Source organism: Phoenix dactylifera, unplaced genomic scaffold (genome assembly GCF_009389715.1).
Source record: "Phoenix dactylifera cultivar Barhee BC4 unplaced genomic scaffold, palm_55x_up_171113_PBpolish2nd_filt_p 000701F, whole genome shotgun sequence".
NCBI lineage: Eukaryota > Viridiplantae > Streptophyta > Magnoliopsida > Arecales > Arecaceae > Phoenix > Phoenix dactylifera.
In genome coordinates this window covers 97,035-119,022 of record NW_024068083.1, presented here as the reverse complement: position 1 = coordinate 119,022, position 21,988 = coordinate 97,035, and the positions used below count along the sequence as shown (strand labels likewise).

Below are 21,988 nucleotides of genomic sequence, written 5' to 3'. Positions count from 1 at the left end.
AAAAACACTGATAATTCATAGTTTCATACAAAACCCAGCTAAACTCCATAGAATAGAATAACTAAATTACTTTAGTGTAACTATAACATATGAAATAATATTTGTCATTGTTGCTTCATGCAAGCCCTAGTAAGGAATGCAATACTATAGAGAACTACCAGTTCAGTCGATATGGTACCATACCAACCACAAAATAGAGATGGTTCATGGTTTTAGTACTAGATTTTGCTTGGACTGGTGCAAACCTGTCCTTAACAAGCTAAACAGATCACTTTTGAGCAGTTTGGCTTTTTAAGAGCCACGTACCAGTTTAGAACCTCAACAATTGAGGGAGAAAGGAATCCAACACCATTTTCTCCCTCCATTCAAGGTAAGAGAGGAGAAATAGAGCGAGAGACAAAAAGGTTGAGTTGTTACTCCAATTCGGGTATTTCTCTCTTCCATTTTCTTTACTTTGTTACATTCCACAATTGGAGAGAAATTGAAAAAAAATAAAAATATATATAAGAAAATAATGCCAAAATTTTGTATTCAAGAATGATTTCATGAATTATGTCATAAATCTTAGTCATATCTACTCAATGGAATAATTTTTTAACTTTTATATTTATTTTATTTTATTAAGAATATTTTTAGATAAAAAATAAATTTAAAAAATAAACAAGATGCTACATTCCAAGAATTAATATCATGCTCCGGGTCTAGCATGCTATTTGCTTTCTTTTTTTTTGACAACAATTGGATTAATTTCCAGCACATTAATTGCTTTTCAAGTAAAAGCCCCGTTTTAAAGTAATTCCTACAATTAGTTAGGCTACCAGTGCTCAATATGGGCTGAAAAATAAATGAGGAAAGGCATGTAACATAAAAGTTCAAAATACATTTACTTTTAAACATCAAAAACGAACTCACAAAACCTATTTTTCACTCAAAAAGGTTTGCCCTCACGGTACCGAACCCCATATCAATACCATTCTATTATTATATCAGTACGCTCGATAAGGGAACTGATGCGGTATGCCGACACTCAGTATGCCTGGTACGTAGGCTAATCTGATGTACCGATATTTGGTATGCCCCGCGTACCACATACTAATTTGGTACCGATACGGTCGGTATGCATGCACCAGTACCGACCGATTCGGCAAAATCATGCTCAAAATTGAATAAAGGAAGCATAAAACCTTGAAAACAAAAATCAAAAAATATTTTTTTGTGTACCAGTGCAGTTTGGTACTATACCAGTATCATGTCGTACTCGTTTCCTATGGTATGCAGTCCCATGATGAGTCAGCAAACCTTGATCCCTGGTACATATTCTTTAACAGAAAATTGGTATAACTATAATATCCTTTTAAATCTCAAACCATTGAAACAAGAGGGAGCATGAAGATCAACGTGAACAACAAAACATGTAGTAATCGAATGCCTATTGTGCTACAACCTACAACACATATAACGTACAGGTTGCTCAATATGATACCTAATAATCAAACAAGGATTAATCAAGACCATATGACTTGGGATGGCACCTGTTCGGTTATGATTTATACCATTCCTTACCGTGTTGTTTCCAAAACTAATTAGTTATGTGATCCCATAAGTTACTGAATCTACTTTCAACAACAATTATATGGAAAAAACTGAAAACTTCCACTATCATGAAAAATAATGGGTTTACTGTCGATGAACAACCTGAAACAACATTTCAAGTTAACCCCACTTTCTTGAAAGTCATGTAGAGTAAGAGATCAAATTACATGCTTCGCTAGCTAACCAAATCATCTGCATATTTTTTGAATGAGGTTTGCAGTAGATTAAATATACTAGCCAAGGATTAAGATGCTGGCCAGCACAGAATGATGGATGTCATAAGCATGCTGACTGTTGTCACTCTATGCCACTCATGCCGAACGTGTTAGATGCTTGCCAACATGTGTCATGTGTCAAAATATGCATGTGCCACAGCACAAACCATGCCAACCAGTGACCAACAAAAGTAATTAAACTAGATTTCAAAACCTTGTTTTTGATTTCAAAGTTCATAGCAACATTTTAAAAGTTGGTACCAACGGGCATATCAATCACTTGTCATCCCATAGGGCATAAAGCCAGCCCAAAAATAACTAGGTCCAGCCCAACCCACAAACAAACCAAGGCCCAAATGCAAAATGAAAATACATTCATTTCCTTTCAACCAATTTAGGGGGAAAAGGAAAAAAGTCCAAAATGACCACATCAAATGCTAACCAAGATTGTGCCTTGATTCCAATCAATCCAGCCCTTAATGATCTCATATATCCTCCCCCCTGCCACTCATGCATCCTCTACTCTACTGCTCGCCACAACCCACGTCTGCACCAAATCTCCTCCACCACTCGCTACTGCTCACCAAGTCCTCTACTCCAGTACTTACCACCACCTACACCAAGTCCTCTCTCTTGTACCTCAAGTCACCATGTCATCCTTCCATCTCTTCAAAAGCAGAGAACATGGTGATTAAAAATGGCAGCAAACACCAAACAGTGATGACTTCTATTGTGGCGGACAAGAAGAGAGGCAAATGATGAATGATGGTGGAGCCCGAAGGTAGTGGTGATAAACAACCATGGCAAACCATGGCGATGGGTGATGATGTCAGCTATGAATAAGGAGAAGAAAAGAAAAACGAACAAGGGTTTAAATACCAGTGTCAACCCTGCACCCATTTGGTCCTAGAATAGTAAGGTACTAAGAACTATCATCAGGACTCTAGGACAGCCCAATCCTAGTACAATAACGAATTTTTTTTTTTTTGTTCTTGGCATGAGGCCATATTTTATTTTTTGACAAATTAATTGCAGGAAGAAAGGAAGTGAAGCTTTATTGGATACACGAGGTCTCCAGTGTTGAGGCCAGATCTGTGTTGAGCTTCTCTCCTTCCATTCTTTCTCCTCTCACTTTCTCTATTTCACCCCAAGGCACACACATGAAAGAAGCAAGGAGAAAAGAACGCTTGACCCTCCCCACTAGTACTGACAAAACCAGCCTTACTAATGACTTGTCCAGACTGGTTCCATGCGGGACAAGCTAAACATCCCGGCTCATGAAATAACCAGTGTCCTGCAAACCATTTTATTTATGGAATGGTAAAACCAGAGAGAGATCAAGATCATCAATGCCTGAAACCTTGGAAGAGATTGAAGGGGGTGGAAAAGGCTCGGTCAAAAAAAAATTCAATGATTTAGTAGAAACATTGCTAGGGTTGATGGGACATGGGATGGGCGAGCGCTGAGCTTGACCTTGCCTAAATCAAGCTTGGAGAAAGTAAAAGCATAAAAGTTTTAAGTCCAAGAAAGACCACCACCCTTTAATAGGCCTCCCAAACCCTACATTGACATAGCCCAGTTGGCCTAGGCCTAGCCTATGCCCATTATCAGCACTACATCATGTTGTTGAGTAGTGCCACAACAAAAAAAAAAAAAACCTAAAATATTAAATCATTAAAAAAAACAAGGATTAATCAAGTATTATGCCAACTAGTGCCCAGTGTAGAGGTGCTGTTTTGACATGGTACATGCAAGCCAAAAACCTGAATCCTCATTTTAACGTAACTTTGGGCCGTAATTAAAACTTTAAGAAACAAATTCATATAGTAACACTTTTTGCATACATTTTATGTAAATAGTTTTAACTTAATGTATATAAAGTTATAGACCACAACAAAAACAAGTAGATCATGAGCATGTTATTTGAGAGGTAATAACATATCTATGTGTATATGTCTGACTAGAATCCTAATTAGTGGATACAATACTTTTCTACAACATTACAACTCTCAATCTCTTTATTCTAATCTTGAATTTCCTTTTGAATTGTTTGGCACCCTTCCGTTCCTTGAAGAACTCCTAAATTATGTGGACTATTACAAAGGAAATGATGAAGGATCAAAGTTCCTTCTAGAATCAACCTATGAATTCCTACAAAGCTTCCCAGTATTCCATACAAGAAATATGCAAGCTAAACATATTAAAAAAAAAAAGAAAGCCGAACCAAGCCGAACCGGTCTCCAACCAGGTCGGTTCGGCAGCAGAACACGGTTCCAGCCCCCTAGGGGCCGGAACCTGATTGGCTCTGGCCAGAACCGGCCAGAATCGGACGAAACCACGGAACAGGATGGTTCCATCCAACTAGGTTCGAATCGGTACCGACCCGTACCGGACGCCGAACGGTACGGGTCTTGGTACCGATTCGGCGAACCTTACTTAAAAGTGAAAAAAAAAATTATTATATATACAACCTTATAAATAAGATACGCAGCAAGAAAATTAAAGATGCACTTGTTACCACAAAGCAAATTAGGTTTAGAAATCGGTTGGTGATCCTTGAAATCCAACCTGGAGGACAAATTAAATAAACCAAACCATAACCATATAGAAAATTAAAAAAAAAACAGCCAACAGGACATCTTACATTCGAGTTGATCAACATCTAAACATCCAACCCAACTCAACAACATAAGAAATAGAAGTAATTCAGTTTCTTTGGTAAACCATGATTTAGTTCTTTTAGCTTTTTAGCATGGATCCAAGTGCCGACTATGCTACTTGACACATAATGAGCCAATACAAAACCAGCATGTATCATGGTAACATGCCAATGCTTAGCACAACATGATATTTACGAATGCTTGTACATGCCAAGAACTAGCACAAAATGGCATGACGAGTACCATGCCAATGATAAAGCAGCCTAGCACAGGGTAAACCTTGCTTTGTAGTGCATAATAATTTTAGAGGCTTTAACAAATAAGAAAAGTTTTTGTTTTACATGAAAACCAATAGTTTGAATGTATCTAGGAAAAATAATTTAGATATTATATACAGCAAACCAAAAATGATTTATAAGGTTTTGTTATTTGAAAATAGTTAAGCTGTGACTATATATAGAATGCTATTATGTTCAACTGTTTCATAATATATTTCCCACTTATTAGAATATATATAGACAACAATATGAGCAATGTTTGTCATACTGCCCCGAACCACCTGGTTCTATATCGTATCGAGTTAGAACTGACACGAAGATACTATTTGGGTCAATATAGCCCTATACAAACCTGTACTGAGCGGAACCACACTGTATCTTACTAACTCATACTGAACCGTACTACCCGGTTTCGAGCGGTAGCATGATAAGAAGTGAAAAAAAGATCAGAAGGTATCTTGGTACGAGGTGTACCATATCGTACCTACTCGTACTATAGCAAACTAGAAGACGCTAGTACAGTATTGGGTACCGAGACTGCAGACCTTGAATATGAGTGTAATTAGCTATGGAACTTTAACCCTAACATGACCCCCTAACCTCAAACCAAACTCAAAATAGGTCCTATCTAGAATCACAAGATCTAGTAAGACATGGGTTTTAAAGTTAAGTTTCTCACCTAACTTAACCCAATCATAACATATAAATGGGTTATATCAAATCTAGCTAACATGGGTTGGCAGATCTCAAATAAAACCCAGCTTTTACATTATTGAAGCAAATATCATAGTAGTTTAAAATTTATTCAAATGCAAGTAGTTAAATTCTCGTGGTTTTAAATGAATACGAATGAATATATGATAAATAATTTTGATCAAGGTTTCAAATCCCTATCTCATGCCCAGTATCGATCAAACATTGAGTTGGTGGTTGATTAAAGGGTTATTATGGTTTATATAGTGATAATTTAAGATTAAATGCAGTTTTCTGAACTAGCGAATAGGTTAATGGTGCTAAATCAATAAGGATACAATTTGAGCAATAGAAGTTGAATCAGAGCCCTCTATCCCTTCTCTCTTTCCACCTCTCACATGCAAAAGGAAATAGCAAAAGCAAAGAGGTCAGGCACCTCTTTGGACAGATCCTATTTGTTACTGAAGGGTACATGTCCTTCTCAATCACCATCTTAATGCGTACTACTCATACCAATCAAAATGATCCAGTTTTCATGTATTGGGGTCCCAAACCCTTCCCAGGACCCAACATCTCACTGGTTCATCCAGGATGACCAAGACAGACTAGCACAAACCAAAATTTAAATCCCTAATTATAATTACCACTTGTTCATGTGGGAAAGAATGAAAAGCTAACGTTTTGGAAATAAGGAAAAAATATTTAGAATTAATAAGCAATTACCCATTTCTAAAAAGAATTTAGATTGATGGAGACTCAAAGCTTGAGGACTAATGTCTCAAGGGACCACCTTCAATAGGATTTATAAATCTTAGAAAAGCTTTATGATGGCCTTATAAACTAGAGGAGCCATGAAGGAAATAAGTTTGTTGTATGATCTAGGAATTTATCACCAACAATTGATGTCTATCAAGGGTCAGCACATTATTTCCATGTCATGCCATGACAATGCCTGTCATGGGATAGAAAAAAGGCATATGCCCATTTATATTATAACACACGAGCAAAGGCACTTTTCCTTTTTTTCTTTTCCTTTTTAAAGTTTGATATTATGATGTACTTGCTACAATTATAATCGGTCTCATAAATTAAAATATTATTTTAAATCCTACATAGCATTGTAGAATATAAAATGTGGCTAACTAAGCATGTTGAGTATTGTTTATTGAGTCATTTAAGTTAACAATGAAATTCTAATAAAGCTGGAAGTGTGTACACTAGACATAAAAATACTGAGCATAGAACTATCACATTACAAGAAACAAAGACGGGCCTTGCCAAACACCCTTTTGTTCTCAAAAAAAAGATAACTCATTTGATAAGGCAAATCACATGAAAAGAAATATCAAGGAACATAGAAAAGATAGGTTTCTCCAAGGAATGCCGTACCGGCCCGTACCGGCCGGTACGGGCCGGTACGTACCGGTCCGGTCCCTGACCGGTACCGGACACTAATGAAAACCGGTATTTCCGGTTTTCTTCTGTGAACCGGCCGGTACGGAGACCGTACCGGCCGGTACCGCTTGGTACCGGCCTCGTACCGGTGCGAACCGGCCGGTTCGTACCGGTACGGTGTTTTTTTTTGGGGGGGGAACCACAGCGCCTCGCTGTGGTTTTTTTTTTGATGGGAAAGAAAGTGGTCCGGACCGGTACCGTACCGGTCCGGCCGGCCACCGGTACGCCGATCCGGACCGGTACGGCGGACCTTGGGTTTCTCGATAGACCAAAGTTTTGTTGGAATGGTGAACTCATCTGAATCAAGCTTATGATGCATTAAAGAAAACATGTCATGAAACCTCAAGTAGAAGTTAGAATGAGACAACTAAATTGATTCCTAAATTAACATTCTTGCTAAATAAGATTTGTTTTTTCCGAGATATAGTTGAAATAGGGAATGAACAACAAAAAGAGCGGCAATCAAAAATTTAAAAGAATGTACTCACCATGTATATATAGAATGAAATTTATAGTTTGAAAGTGACTCGGATAATTATGTTACAATAAAAGGATAAGTACATACAAAAGCCAAAGCAACATGACTACGAAAAACAAGAAAACTTAATGGAAATGCATTCTAGAATTATAAGTTTAAGAAAATAGGAAAGAAAACAACCTTATTAGAATCTGAGATTGTATAAAATTGGGATTCAATCTTATTGTCATATATCCGATTATTTAGAAGTGGTATACGGGGCTTTATTTCAGCTCCTTCTTCCAATTTGAACTTGTAACTGGAGGCATCAAGCAGAAAAGAAAGGATTTAGACATATGTATAGTTACTAAACAAGTGTACAATTAGAAAAGAACAAATGGGAACCCACGTCAGTGTCAGCACAATAATCTGCTTGCCAGATGGTAACTTGTCACGGTTTGTAGGAAGAGTAATCAAATTAGACTCCACAGGCCGATATGGTATCTTCAACTGCAAAATGACATTGTTGTTAGAAGTAGTAGAACATAAACCATGTAACTTCTTGGAAGAATTCTGTATGGCAATTCTTATGCTTGCACCCCACATACCAGATTTCTAACAAGACCTACACAAACTTTTCTAATGTGTACAATACTTTACCTTGTTTAAAGTAGCAGCTGGGACAAGTTTCTCAGATGCTAATAGAGATTTAGCAACTATTCGCATAGGTGCCTCACTTCCATCAAGTACCACTGCCTCTTGATTGATGTTGATTCCATGAAACACAATCTAAAAAAAAATCAAGGAAGAAGAAAGAAATTTAAAATAAGACATACCAAATTGAATACTCTTATTTTTTATTTTTATATAGCTAATTTCCATTACAGTACATACAGTATAATAAAGAGTAATTTTATAACTCAAGACTGCTGGAAAAACAAGCATTGTGCTCCATTTGGCCATTCAAAGGTTTGTTGGTTCAATTTAGAAGGGCATGTGTATCTAACAAAATGTAGAGAGACATACTAAAAGAATCAAGAAATACATTAGCAAAAAACAAAAATCTATCTAAAATGAGGCATATTTCAGTACCGGGCGGTTCGAGACGATTCCACAGACTTTGGTCTGAGGTGTGTACCAACCAATACTGAGATGTACTGACTCATACTGAGGCGCACCGAGATAAAAAGTGAGAAAAATGGTTAGCGGGTTATCGTACCAACTTCTAAATTTTTTATTGTGGCATCTTAGGTTCATTAGTCTTGAATCATATCTCTTAGCATAATGAAATATGATGATAATGTCCTTAAAAGACAACAGTTAGCATATTGTATTGTAGAATTTGTTACAACCTCACAGAAAGTCAATTTGGATCTAGAATTCGATGGTTGTAGTATTCGCTTATAAATCTTAAAATCTGGAGAAAAATGAGAATCAATTATACTCTTGTAGGTGTTAAACATGAAGAGAATAAGATCTATACTCTTAAGGATAACAATGCCCCGTATACTTCATTTGACCCTTGTTTTGATTAATCTAGGATTTGAATTTTGACACAAAATTTGGTCTGACGCAGAGGCCTAGACAATGAATAAGCGAATTTATTCATAGCCCCTCGATGACTATACCAGTTAACTTGCCATCACCACTTAAACATTGGTGAGTGCCCTACGATGACCTCCGAACAACCTGCTCTCCCGCTAGAGATCTTTAGTGTGTTAGAAGGATGTGGTAACCAACAAAACCAACTTGATCTAATCAAAGAAAGAAGGAAGCAACTCCTTTGATCCACTCAACTTGGACTTCACATAGAGAATAATAGAAAAGAAGAGAATCTGCACTAGGGTTCTCGTCCCACTTTTCTTTCATTAATTTGACAAATTGATTACAATCAAGCTATTTATACTAGTGAGGTCCAAGCCCCAAAATTCAAGCTGGATTTATCTTCTAGCCAAAAGGGATTACAACTTTCCATAATAGTCATGACCAAGGTACGCTATACCGGTACCGGTAAGCATACCGGTCGCCTAGCAGACCGGTACGGTTTCGGTTTGAACCGGTACCGAACCGGCCAACAGAGCGCAGCGCGTGCATGGAAAAAAGCCCGCGGAAGTGTGTAGCACGTGTGGACGCACACACATCACATTAAATGCCACAGAGTGGCATTAATTAAATACCCCGCGCGGGCACAGTTTCCCAGCTCGCGCCCACGCGGGCGCACTGCCCAGCTCGTGCCCGCGCAGGCGCGGTTCCTAGCTCGCATCCACGGGCGTGCTGCCCAACATGGGGAATCGCATGCAGGAGCACTGCCCCGCACGTGTACCGATGCAACCGGTCCGATTCGCACCGGTACCGGACTTGTACCACTCGATTCTGACTCCGGTAGAGATGCTTTTGAATGTTAGAAAGTCTTCCATGGGAGCTAGGGTATTAGACTGATATTTTAGAAATTTGACAAGTTCAGTATTATGAGTCCATAACTAGATTTGTATCATTTTATTGCATATATTTTAAACGAACTCTAAGGTTGATTGAGATTAAATTGCACTTCTTTGAGACTATTTGCTGCCAAAATTGAAGAGTAAGTAGTTATGCACAAATGCAAGAATCATTGTGCCAAAACCGGGCCCAGACTGGTTGTCTACTAGCATGGTTCGGTACGCCCCTGTGTCGTACCATGTCGGACCCATACCAATATAGTAGAAAGGGCGAGGGAGAGGAAGAACATGAGAGAGGAAGAGAGAGAGAGGTGGGGAGGGAGGGAGAGGGAGAATAAGGGAGGGAGAGAGAGGGAGAAGACGGTGAAGCGTGTCGCGACATGATAGAGAGGGTGGGGAAGAGGGAGAATGGGAGAGAGGAAAAGAGAGAGAGAGGGTGGGAGAGGAAGCGGAAGGGAGTGAGAGAGAAGGAGGGCAGTGGACGTCCAACCAAGGCCGGCGGAGGGCCGAGGAGTCGCACGAAGGGGCGAAGGACGGGCTCTACCTCTAAAAAGGAGTTAGCCGACTTCACTTAAAATCTTTGAAAATCAAAAGGGGCCCCTCCAGGACACCTATTTCGAATGAAACAGGAGAACCGACAGCGGAGCCCCTCCTCCACCCTCCGTGCAACTCCCCAGCCATCTGCCACCCTCCCTCTCTCTTCCTCCCTCCCCCTCTCCCTCCCTCTCCCCTCTCCTTTTTTCTCTCTTTCCTTCTCCCTCTCCCCCTCCATCATCGATTTCTCATTTTGCTTGCCATAAGCATCTCAGTCTGTCACCGGTACAGCTCGGTACGCCCCAAACCGAATGGTTCAAGATGGTTCCACTGTCCTTGCACAAATACTTTTGACTTTGAAATCTGGATCTGCAATCTTTTTGTTTTGTTTGTTTATCAAAAACCTTGAAATTGCTAATTTTCTTGGACATCAAATTATTCTGCTTTTGAATGTATATTTATAAGGATAATGCAACTCATTGCTTTCAGTTATGATTTCATAAAAGTTATTGTTAAATCACTAAAGTTTCATAGAATATATGATAACTGTATTTTGTTGACTGCTATTGTATTTTTGAGACTCCTAGCCACTCATATCATGAAAAGTGGACCCTAGCCAACATGGGGTAGGTTATTGGCTTTCGTGATCTCAGTGGAGACATGATAACTGTGGCCCCAGTCAGCCAGATGTTGTGCTGCTATTTGGTACCAATGAATTGTCATGTCCCCATTAATAAAATATGTTTGGGGCCTGTGACCGAGGATGTTCGCGTGCTAGCTAGCAAGGCCTTCAATTCCAAGTAAGTGGAACTAATAAGCTATATTGTTACTGTGTGCCACTTTACTCATCAAACAATGTAGTAAATATGTTGACAGTTTAATAACTTGTATGTTTGTTTATCAATGTTCACTATATATTGTGGTATTCTAATATTTCAAAAATAAGATTTGCAACTTATATTGATTATTGAAGATGGGAAACTATTTACTGTCTATAGATTACTGCACATTGCTTACTATTCTAATTGTAAAAGATATTTAAAGAAACTGACACAATTCTTTTTGTATTATTATTTTCCACCGATACCATGGTTTGTTTCATTCCTTGTATACTGTTTACTGCTTATCGGGCAGCCTATTGGACTATTTCTACCATTACAGATAGCAAATCAAGAGGACAGATGGCATTTATGCTAGCAAGGGAGCTTTTGTCAGAGTTGCTTCTTTTAGATAGAAAATATAGATTGCTCCATGGAATTGGTGGTTTTCTTTGAGGATTTCATCATTACTTGAACGTTGGAGGAAAACCCTTCTTTAGCTGGAACAATTATGATGTTATTTATCTTTGTTCAGAAAGTAGTATAGGATTGATATAAATTGTTATGTTTAAAATTTCATACATTACTGATTTATGGGTATAATTATTAGAACTTGTTTATCACATGGTTATAGCAAATTATTCTGCACTGATAAATATGAATTATAATCTTGCTCATGCTTTGACAAATTTTGAATAGTCATGCACTTAAAACCTAGTAGCTGGATTGGGTCATGACTAAGGTCTGCCGACCTAGTATCGGGGCTCGTACATGCCGGCGACCAGTCATACCGTACCCTACCATGCCGGAGCTTAATAAACGAGGAGAGTGAGGGGGAGAGGGAGGAGATTGAGGAAGAGAGCGAGAGAAAGGGCGGGTCAGGGAGAGGGGGGAGATGAAGGAGAGGACGAGGGGGGAGAGAGAGAGGAAGAGAGAGAGGGGACTCACCTGGCTGGGCATCATTGTCGTCATTGGACATGGACAGGATGCTGCCGCATCCTGATCCGGAGGAGGGCATCAAGGAGAGGTCAGAGAAGGCTTCAAGCTCCGGATTCGGCAATGAGGACACTTATACAAGATATTGCGATTTTATATGAACTATGAACACTTTCTAGAGTTATGGATTCTGATTTCACAGTGCCACATTTCCTATTAGAATCTTGATTTTGGCATTTCACATACAATGTTTTCCGGGAACTTATGCTGGAGCTATCAGGTGAGAATTTTATAAAATGTTGCATCTTAATTGTCATTTGTTTTTAGAGGACACTTCAAATAAGTTACTAAGCTGTTTAGTGCAATTCATTTATCATGTAATCTTTCCCTAAAGGTTACTGATGGATATAGTCAAGCCTTTGAAAGAGAGAGGACTCAGCATTTTGATGTTGCTTTCGGATAGAAATATTTAAGTGACAGCAGCAGTATAGTGTTCCTCATATTTTTACCAATCTTAACACTATGTCCAATGTTCTGCACCTGGAATTTAATTAAGATTTGTGGTTTATCATACAATTTCAGTTATGATCTTTTTGGTCAAATGGTATCGCTTAACAATGGCTCAAAAATAATGTTATTTTTAACAACTGGAATGGTCAAATTTTGGTATTTTAGTAAGTTCAAGTTTTCAGTCAGGTCATTGTAGCTCTCAAACCATAGAAATTTGCATTTTGATAATTTAGAATTATCAAGTCAACATAATAGACTTCAAAAAACTTCAAAATTTAAGTGATTTATAATTGTAACAAGATATACAATTATACATGGTATAAAATGACTATTTATAAAGAAAAAAAAAATATTGTGATCAATGGAAATACCTCAAAATCAACAATAGTAGATTCATTACTACCAATGCCACTGGACCAGAATTGGGCAACAGCCAATTCCATAGTCAAACCACCTTGAACAGGAAAAGTGAAACTTTTAAGTGAAGGAGATGAAAATGTCACAACTGCCTCCCACTTAATAGGCCGCTTCAATGGACAGATCTGTAAACCACAACGTTAAAGTTTTCATCTTAAATTACCAAGAAAAGCTTGCACGTTAAAATAGACATAATATTCTTTTAAAGTGCTGTACCTGAACAGTATCAATGAAAAACTTCCGAGCGGTATCAAACCCTGAAGTTCGCATTGTTGCCTCCACCCATGTAGCACCAAGTGGGACGTCAATAAACCTCCTTTCAATATGACCTGTTGATTAAACAGAGCAAGCAAAATACAGAGCCATACACATAAATATATACAAAAAAAAACAAGCAACATGACAAGAATTAATATGGCAAAGCTTTTTAACATGAAAGAAACAGAAAGAATGATTGTGTAAGATTTGATAGGTGCAAGAGAGAGTCATTTATAAAAATTGCCTACAAATTGTTTCAAGAAAAACCACACAGGTTTAGATGCCTAGGATCAAAAATTGAAATATCCACATGAAAAGGTGGGAATAGAAAATCATTGACATTATTACCTTAAAGAAAAGCATATATGTGATTTATATTACGTCCTTTGATCTCAGTACAAATTTTCAAGTAAAATATATAATTTTATTTGGGTGAGTCAAGTAAAATATACAATTTATTAATGAAAAAGGACTATAAAAGAGCTGTTATTAGTTTGAAAGAGGTGAATTCACATGGCAAAACATTAATATAACCTTAGGTGCATGAGGTTTTCCGCAATCATGGTGAATAACATGCAATAGTCATCATATCCACAAATGGGAAAGGAAGAAAAAGAAAAAAAACAAGAAGTTTACACTAAGAACTGCCAAGGTTATAAATAGTCATGTAATTATTGAGATAAGCGGACGCTTGGTCAAAAAAAAAATTGCAAAATTCACTATAAGGAATGCATTGTTTTTGTTGTCAATATCAACATGACTTCAAACATGTGATGAACCTGATCCTCTGGTAGGAAGGCTCGCATCAATATTTCCAATGAAAATGGCAACATCTCTAGCTTTCAAAATGATGTCCAAACAATTTCTTTGAAAACAATCACTCAGCAAATCCTATCTAAATTTTGTACAAGATATCATGTCTTATTATTGTCCTCTCCATGTAATATTTTTCTCAAATTCAAAACACACTTCATTTATTATAGGTTGGCAATGGTATGAAAAAAATAGAATTTCTCTTAGCCATAAATGGCAAGCTTATGACAGCAAAACTAACAAATCAAACTCATTTTTGTTAATCCATTGATTGACTTATGAAGCTGGCTACATCATGAGATGAAACGCAATATATGCTAAAATCAATTTGAGTAAGTTTGACATAAATCGCATGTATTTATAGTTAAGAATGCATCAGCAAGTTAGAAGGATACCTGGTTGAAAAGAAACATTTGAAAATGAAACTCCTGGAGGCTGCCCTGCTGAAGCAAAAGGTTTTATAATTGTAATTGGCACTCGGAAAAGAGGACCACGCCATGGAGCTCTGCAGTCTATGCCATAGACTTCATGATAATGTAGACCATTGCCAAGATTTGTGGGATCCACAACTATGCTGCAAAAACCAAGGAATATAACAGCTAATTAATACAACATTGTCATCACTGAAAACTAAAATCAACAACTGTGCCAACTGCCAAGCTTATAGAATGCAAAAATAGACTAAATAGTTCGATATAGAAATGGAGCAACTAGTCAAGACTTGTCATTAAGCCTTCTCCCATCTATTTCCAGATGGATCTATAGATCCTAAATCACCACCCTTTCATGGTCAAAGTTATATAATCATCTGGTTGTGAGAGGGGGTACTAAGGCCTGATATACATTGTTGACCCCTACCTTAAAAGCTTAAGCTTTTGGATTCTAGTAGTTAGTTAACAAAAAAAAAGCATTCAAAAAAAAGGCATTCCAATCAAAATAAGTTTGTCAATTATTTGATAGTGCAATGTTGATATATCTTCATTGGCACTTGAAAGTAGGATTCGTGATACACGCTGTGTGCTAGATTCGAGACCTCCCAAAAAATAGTCAAGATCCCTAGCAAGTATCACCTTTGTGCAAATCAAAAACCAGAGCAATAGGTGTCTTGTGACGACACTTGACATGAACTAGAGCAGAAAGGTACACATCTGTAAGATGTTTGCAACTAGAATGCTAAGATATCCTACTTTGTTCAATTCTTTTTTAAACATAACAAATATTGAACACTGTATAATAGTGCATAAACACATAAATAAACATGGCTTACACTAATGCATATAAATACAGTATTACAAAACATTATAAACATCCATCCTACTTCCTGTTTAACATGTGCAATATGGAGTCTGAACTCATACAGATTTAACATTACACAACTATTTTACACATTAGTCACAAAAATAACCTACACATTCATTCTAAAACTTATAAAGTCACATGTAATTACTTTTATATTTTTACAGCATATAGATAGGGTTGAACACATATTTCCAGTACTATGGGAAGCTTATATGTTGATAGTATTGTGAAAAATTTACATGCTATGAGTTATGTTGATTTCTCACTCATATTCCAACATAGAATAATGAGACTTTATCATTATCGACTCCGATGGTGTAATAACCCAAAATTGTAACATGATTTTGACTATTGATATAGTTAAGTTAGATAAATGATAACTTTTACCAATTGTATGTAGTGTAGCCTATTTAGAAGTGAAGTGATTTATATAATTTACCTTAGAAGGATATTGTAAATGTTGAGGACTAAAATAGAACTGCCAATAAGATCTTTAAAACAAGTTTGAAGAGTTAAGGACTGGATTGTAAACATTCCCATAATGTGAGCCAAGGTTTTAAATCCCATGAGACCGGGCTATCCTGGTTTTCGTATGGAGCGAGACACGCTGTCGTCCCACCCCGTCCCGACACTTGGGATAGGGGATGTCCCAAGACATGCCGATTGAGATGCTGGGACAATGCCGAGACGGTTCTATCCTAATACATGGAATCATATAGCATCCTGGTGTCCTGTGGGATGTCCTGCCTCCTTGATTTGAGCCACCTCATACTTTTTAATAGCTGCCACCTAGTGCTTTCTCTAGTAAGCAGGTACCACCTACTTAATGCCACCTCGCATTTGTAAACTCATGGTTATCCACTAAACACTCACCTCCTACTTGATGCAAACTCATGCTAAGTATTGGATTGACACCTCATGCTTGTCCTTAATAAAAATAGCCACCTCAAGCTTGGAGGGCAGCCATCATGCTAAACCTTAGCTTGACATCGAGCTACTATTTTAGGCTAGTTGACAGCTTGTGCTTAGGAACATTTATAAATAGGAGGGTGCTGCCCTATTTCTACAGTTTTGCAGCTATAGAAATGACAGCCACCATAGAAAGCATCTAGTGAAGTAAAGAGAGAGTGAGGAATAGGGACAAGCTAGAAGAAAGGAGGGTGTGTTGTGATTTGTGAATCTTTGTAAATCATCTAGGGTGGGTAAATATCATTATATAATCAACATCCTTTTTCTATAAATGATTGCATTGAATTGATGGTGATTCAGAAGTTTCTATTCCCATTTTCTAACTAGCACTGAGGCAGCTTATTAATTTTAATTTCAGCATTGTGCTTTGTAACATGAGTGTTTTTATAGGTTATACAACTTTGTTATATGTATATGATCAAACTTTTCATAATTTTCTGAATTTTTCTCTGATGTTTTATGGAAAATGAATTTTAAAAAATATGTGCATTGAATGACTATTTGACATCCAAATTTATCAGTGTTCAGTAATCATGATCTAAATTTATGTCAATATATCAAAGAGATTTCTTTTGATAGTAGTCGTTCGAAATGTTAATTAATAATTATTTTTCCTAAAAGTGAAAAGTTTCATTTGTCATGAATTGAAACGAAAACTTCTCAGCAGTCATATTATGATAAGTGACCTTGAATGGCAGGGGGTAAGTTGTTGGCTTTCATGCTCTTAGTAGAGATATGATGCAGCGATCCTGGTTAGGAAAGGATAAGTTGTTGGCCTTCATGTTCTTAGCAGAGACATCATGCAGTGAGTTGACCAACAGGTACAATAGCTGGTATCAGTGAACACTTAGGCAACGGTTCCATTGATCAGTTAACCCCTGATCAGCGGATATGACGGTTTCAATGAACCCGTGACCAGCAGGTATAATAGCTGGTAATTAACCAGTTGGTATTCAGATGATCATGATAAGTGTTTCAAAAGTTTCAGTGTATTCAAGTGTTTCTAATTGTACCTTGGTGTAATTCAAGTATTCCTAAGTGTATTTCAGTGTTTCCCTAAACAAGTGTTTTCAATAATTTCGCACAAAAAGAAATGTATCTTGATGATCCCAATTGTTTTCAAAAGCATTTCAGTGCTTCAAAAATGAAGTTACGTTAGTAAGTTTACTTATTGGATATGTATTATAAGATATTATTTACTAACTATTTGAATTTTAATAAGTATGTGCCTTTATTTTTCCGATCATTCTAGTTTTTTCAAAATATATTGTTCACTATGTCTAGGTATTTGCTAAGCTGTGTAGCTCATCATTTAATTATGATATTTCAGGACAAAAGGCTAACCGGCATTAGGCTACTAGCATCTTAAAGTGTTGTTGGTGCACATAGGGAAGCAACAACCACAGAAGGAGTCACATCCTTTTTTGTATCTTAAGGCTTGCAGCTATATAAGTGACTGTACTAGCAAAGGAGAGGGTTTGCAATGTACCTACAGAGGGATGTAATATTTGCCTCTAACTTGAACTATTATGTGTATTATAAGACAATGGACTGAACTAAATCCTCATTTGGTTCCAAGATTATGTGTAAATTTAAATTGGACGAAATTTTTAGTTTGCTCTGTATAACAAAATGGCCATTTATTTCATAATTACATGTCTCAAGGTTTAAATTGGTATGTATGTGCTTCCACAAAACTTAATCAAAACAAATCCCGTCATTGATTGATCGAGATTTTAGTCACACTCGTGGCATGGCAGAAGTTCCAGTTTGTCACAAATAGACTCTTGAATCCTTACAGAAAAGAAAGATTAATCATGAAGAGTTCTTGACCACCTAGAGTTGAAATATAGGTTATTCATTATGGTCAGGTACAACATTTAAAGAAGTATGGTATGACCCAAGGTTAGACGAACCAACCGAACCGACGTACCGGTGAAGACCGGTACCGGTTCGATACTGGTTCAGAACCGATACCGAACCAGCTCTGAAAAAAAAACGCATTAAAGCCACTCTGCCGCATTAAAGCCGGCCACGCGGGGCAGCGCGTGGGATCGCTGCCCCGCACAACGAGCCCGCGCGGGGAATCGCGCGTGCGCAGTTCCCCGCGCGTCGACCGTGATCCCCACCACATGGAACGCGTGCGGGCACGAGTTGGGGACGTGTTTCCCCACTCGCGCCCGTGTCCCCGCGGCCTCTCTCTCTCTCTTTTTTCTTTTCTTTCCCGAGCTCCTCCTCTCTTCTTCCCTCTCTCCTCTCTTCTCCTCTCTTTCCCCTTCTCCTGCGAGCAAAGGAGCTCTTCTTCCCCGCGAGGTGCTCGGGAGGAAGAAAGAGGCCCAGTAGCGCGAGAGGTCTTCTTCCCCTCTCTTCTCCTCTTCTTCCCCGCGAGTACAAGCCCGAACTGGTGCGGTTCGATCGGTACCAGGCTTGTACCGGTGCGAACTGCACGGGTACAGGCAAGAAACCGTTCGGTTCCGAACCGAATTCCACCGCTGTATCGTACCGGTGGAGGCCGGTACCGGTACAGTACAGGCTGAAGTGGTCGGTTCCGACTGATTCAGCAGACCTTGGTACGACCCATAAAGCTATTTATTATCTTGTATAAATCTATATCAAAAAGATGAACATTGACAAAGGCCAATATACATGAAGATAGATGAGCACATATGGAACAAAGGTGAGCACTCTTTCATGGACATAAATATAATTATGCATTATGCAAGTTAAGGTTTATTGCCACCACCAATAACCTTCTATTCATATGAATTCTATGTAATTATGACATACAAGAATAAAATAAAACAAAGCATACTAACTTGAAACTGCGCCCATTATGTGTCAGCAAGAGATATTCAGGAGCTCGAACAACAAATTTCTCACTTGAATGCAATTGTATACACGCCTCAAATGGAACCAATTGCTCCAAGTTATTAGCATCATCATGGAACTTTGGGTCAACTTGAACAGTCCACTGAAAGAAACAAGAGCCTATGATTTTTTCCGAACATAAATACAATAACAATAGAAATACGTGACAGAAAGTACATGTTACAAGTACTAGCCTATCCTCAAATGCTCAAAATAGTGTTTCAGCTGGAGTTCATGAATTTATTGATTTTTTATAATACCATATTGTCTCAAGTAATAAAGATCCAAGGGGCAGGTTACTAATTGTTCCCAATATTCTAAGAGCTAATATGACCATCTTAAGCCTATCAGATACCCAGCTCCATTTGTTTGGTATTATAAGAAAAAAGAAAGAGGAAAGAGAAAGTAACGTAGAGACATCTGAAAACAAGCAACATAAACATGTTCCAACAGCTTGATATATCATTGACAAGAATACTTGCAACTTTTAAATTATACTATGAACTATGATGCACTACCATATTAAGTTCCTCAAGAAAAGAAAGATACAGACCTTGAAGAGCATACATATAAAAGCCAATTTAACTTGAAGCATGGAATTCATAGAAAAAAATAATTTAAGAGTCTCTTTTTATCTATCCAGGTAAGAACTTGGATAAACCAAAAGCTTCAGCAGAATTGTTGAACAGAAGTGAAATGTTCCAATAATGAGACACAAGGAAGTTCCTCTTACTCGTATTCTGAAAGCTGAAGATAGGAAAGTTATAACAAAGAAGATTGATGAAAGATTGAATAGAAGAAAAAGACCCTTGTTTTCTTTTGAAGGAAAGATTGTTCTTTTACGTTGTGATTGCCCAGCAATCTAGATATGCCTAGCAAGATCCTTATGACGCCAGAGAATACAATTCTTGAATTAGATGGACTAAAAAGAAATTTCTTTTGAAAAGGGGACAACATAATAGAGCCAGCTATTTAGATTAGGTTAAGCATTTAGGCAAGACCTCTATGATGAGCACCTTGTTTGGTTAATGGGATATAAACCAAAATCCAATCCCAGCGTGGTTTCAAAAACTTCTAAATATCATTTTTAGTTGGCATAACCTCGCAATTATCTCTAACATAGCATAGGCATCGAAGCTATCAGATGGAAAGACTACCAAGATTTGCAAAGATTGTAAGACCCAGCCCTTTGGCCCGGCCCATCACTGAAATAGGCCCAAACACAAAAAAAAAAGAAGGGAACTAAGTTCCCCTCTTTGAGTCGGAAGAGAAGACCGACTCTGGCTCCTCTTCGACTGCATCGAAGGCAAGGAAACCCTAGCATCAAGGTTCGCCGTACCGGTACCGAACCCCGTACCGGTGCCGCACTAGTATAGGCGTACCGAGTGTCGGTACAGTATGGTATGCGGTATGCCAGGCGTACCGATATTGGCGTACCGATACCGGTACCCATCGGTACGGGTACGGTACGCTCGGTACCGATCCGTACCGACCGGTACGGCATACCATGCCTAGCACCCATGCCTATTTAAACGAACCTCACCCCCCTATGGACCTCTACCGGCGATTACAAAGCTTCCTTCTTTCTTTTTTTTCCGTTGAGTTCACGGTTGCCCGTGACTGTGCTCGCCAGAAATTAGGGCCGATGACGCCGTAAGAGCCAAGGTAATGCTCTGACCCTCTTCCCCTTTCCTTGTTCTACTTCCCATGACTCGGAACACGACTGTCGGCCGCGAAATCGGCCGAAAATCGACCGATATAAGGATCCCATGTTTTGCCCCTTCTCCCTTCTTTCTAACTACCATCACCGCTGGCGTTCATTGTCGAGGGCCTCAGCCCCGAGCCAGAGCCAAACCCCTAGCCGCCGATAAGCGAGCAGGGATCCGAAAATGATCGAGCCAATAAACCCCCTTCTTGATCCTGTTTTTGGATTGAATTCTGCTGGTCGGCCGCCGCCGTAGGCTACTCTCCATTGTCGCCACCCCCGTCGGTTGCTGCCTCGCCGGACCACGACCACGGCAGCCACCAGCCCGCCTCCCTTCCTTGTTTACCAAGAAAGAAAGACGAGAACAGAACAGAATAGAAGAAGAGGAGAGAGAGAGCTATCCCTCTCTTGTTTCTCTCTTATTTTCGTTCTCTTCCTTCTCTCTCATCTTCCTATTTCCTTCCCTAAAAAGACTCATAGATTCATGAACTGAGTCCTATCTCCCTATCCTATGAACTCGAGTTGACCCCTGCAAAGGGCCCTGATCTGTCCTGGTGCCCGGACAGCCTGCCAGACCGATCACTCCAGCCCTGTTAAGTGCCTTTGAAACCCAATATTGATGAACCCTATCAAATGGCCTTGGCCATAATGGAGTCCGTATCCTATGATTCATTGATCGAGTTGTTTAGACTGGACTTAACCAGGCCACCATCATCCAGCCAACCGTTTTCTTTGTCTTGTTATTTCAATACTATTAAAGTTATCGAATGGGAATTAATCTTACTCTTAATACTTTTAAATAGGTTAGCAAATTCGCTTAGGGAAGTTTGAAAGTATAAGATAGAAGAGGTAAGTAACCCTAACACTACTTATTAGTTTTCAAATTTCTACTTATTTTCAAGTATTATGAAAATATGAAAATAGTATTAAATGTTTATGATATCATATTTTCTTGAAATCAAGGATCAAACATACGATATTATGAAAATCATGATTTATTGCAAAATAATAGTTCCATGAATATTTTAATATTAATGATTTGTTTATGAACTATGAACTCCATATTAATAAA

At 38.3% G+C, this 21,988-nt stretch overlaps 1 protein-coding gene across 2 annotated transcripts in view; it reads right to left on the bottom strand.

The window, feature by feature from the left end:
• Positions 1-21,988, bottom strand: part of LOC103719383 (tripeptidyl-peptidase 2) — an 88,637-nt gene that overhangs the window by 30,420 nt on the left and 36,229 nt on the right. For both annotated transcript variants that reach the window (XM_039120067.1, XM_039120068.1), the window contains exons 16-22: positions 19,160-19,314; positions 14,471-14,649; positions 13,221-13,333; positions 12,959-13,129; positions 8,012-8,140; positions 7,761-7,861; positions 7,553-7,670 (exon numbers count right to left, since the gene is read on the bottom strand). In XM_039120067.1, coding sequence (XP_038975995.1) covers positions 7,553-7,670; positions 7,761-7,861; positions 8,012-8,140; positions 12,959-13,129; positions 13,221-13,333; positions 14,471-14,649; positions 19,160-19,314 — 966 coding nt within the window. The remainder of the gene's footprint in view (positions 1-7,552; positions 7,671-7,760; positions 7,862-8,011; positions 8,141-12,958; positions 13,130-13,220; positions 13,334-14,470; positions 14,650-19,159; positions 19,315-21,988) is intronic.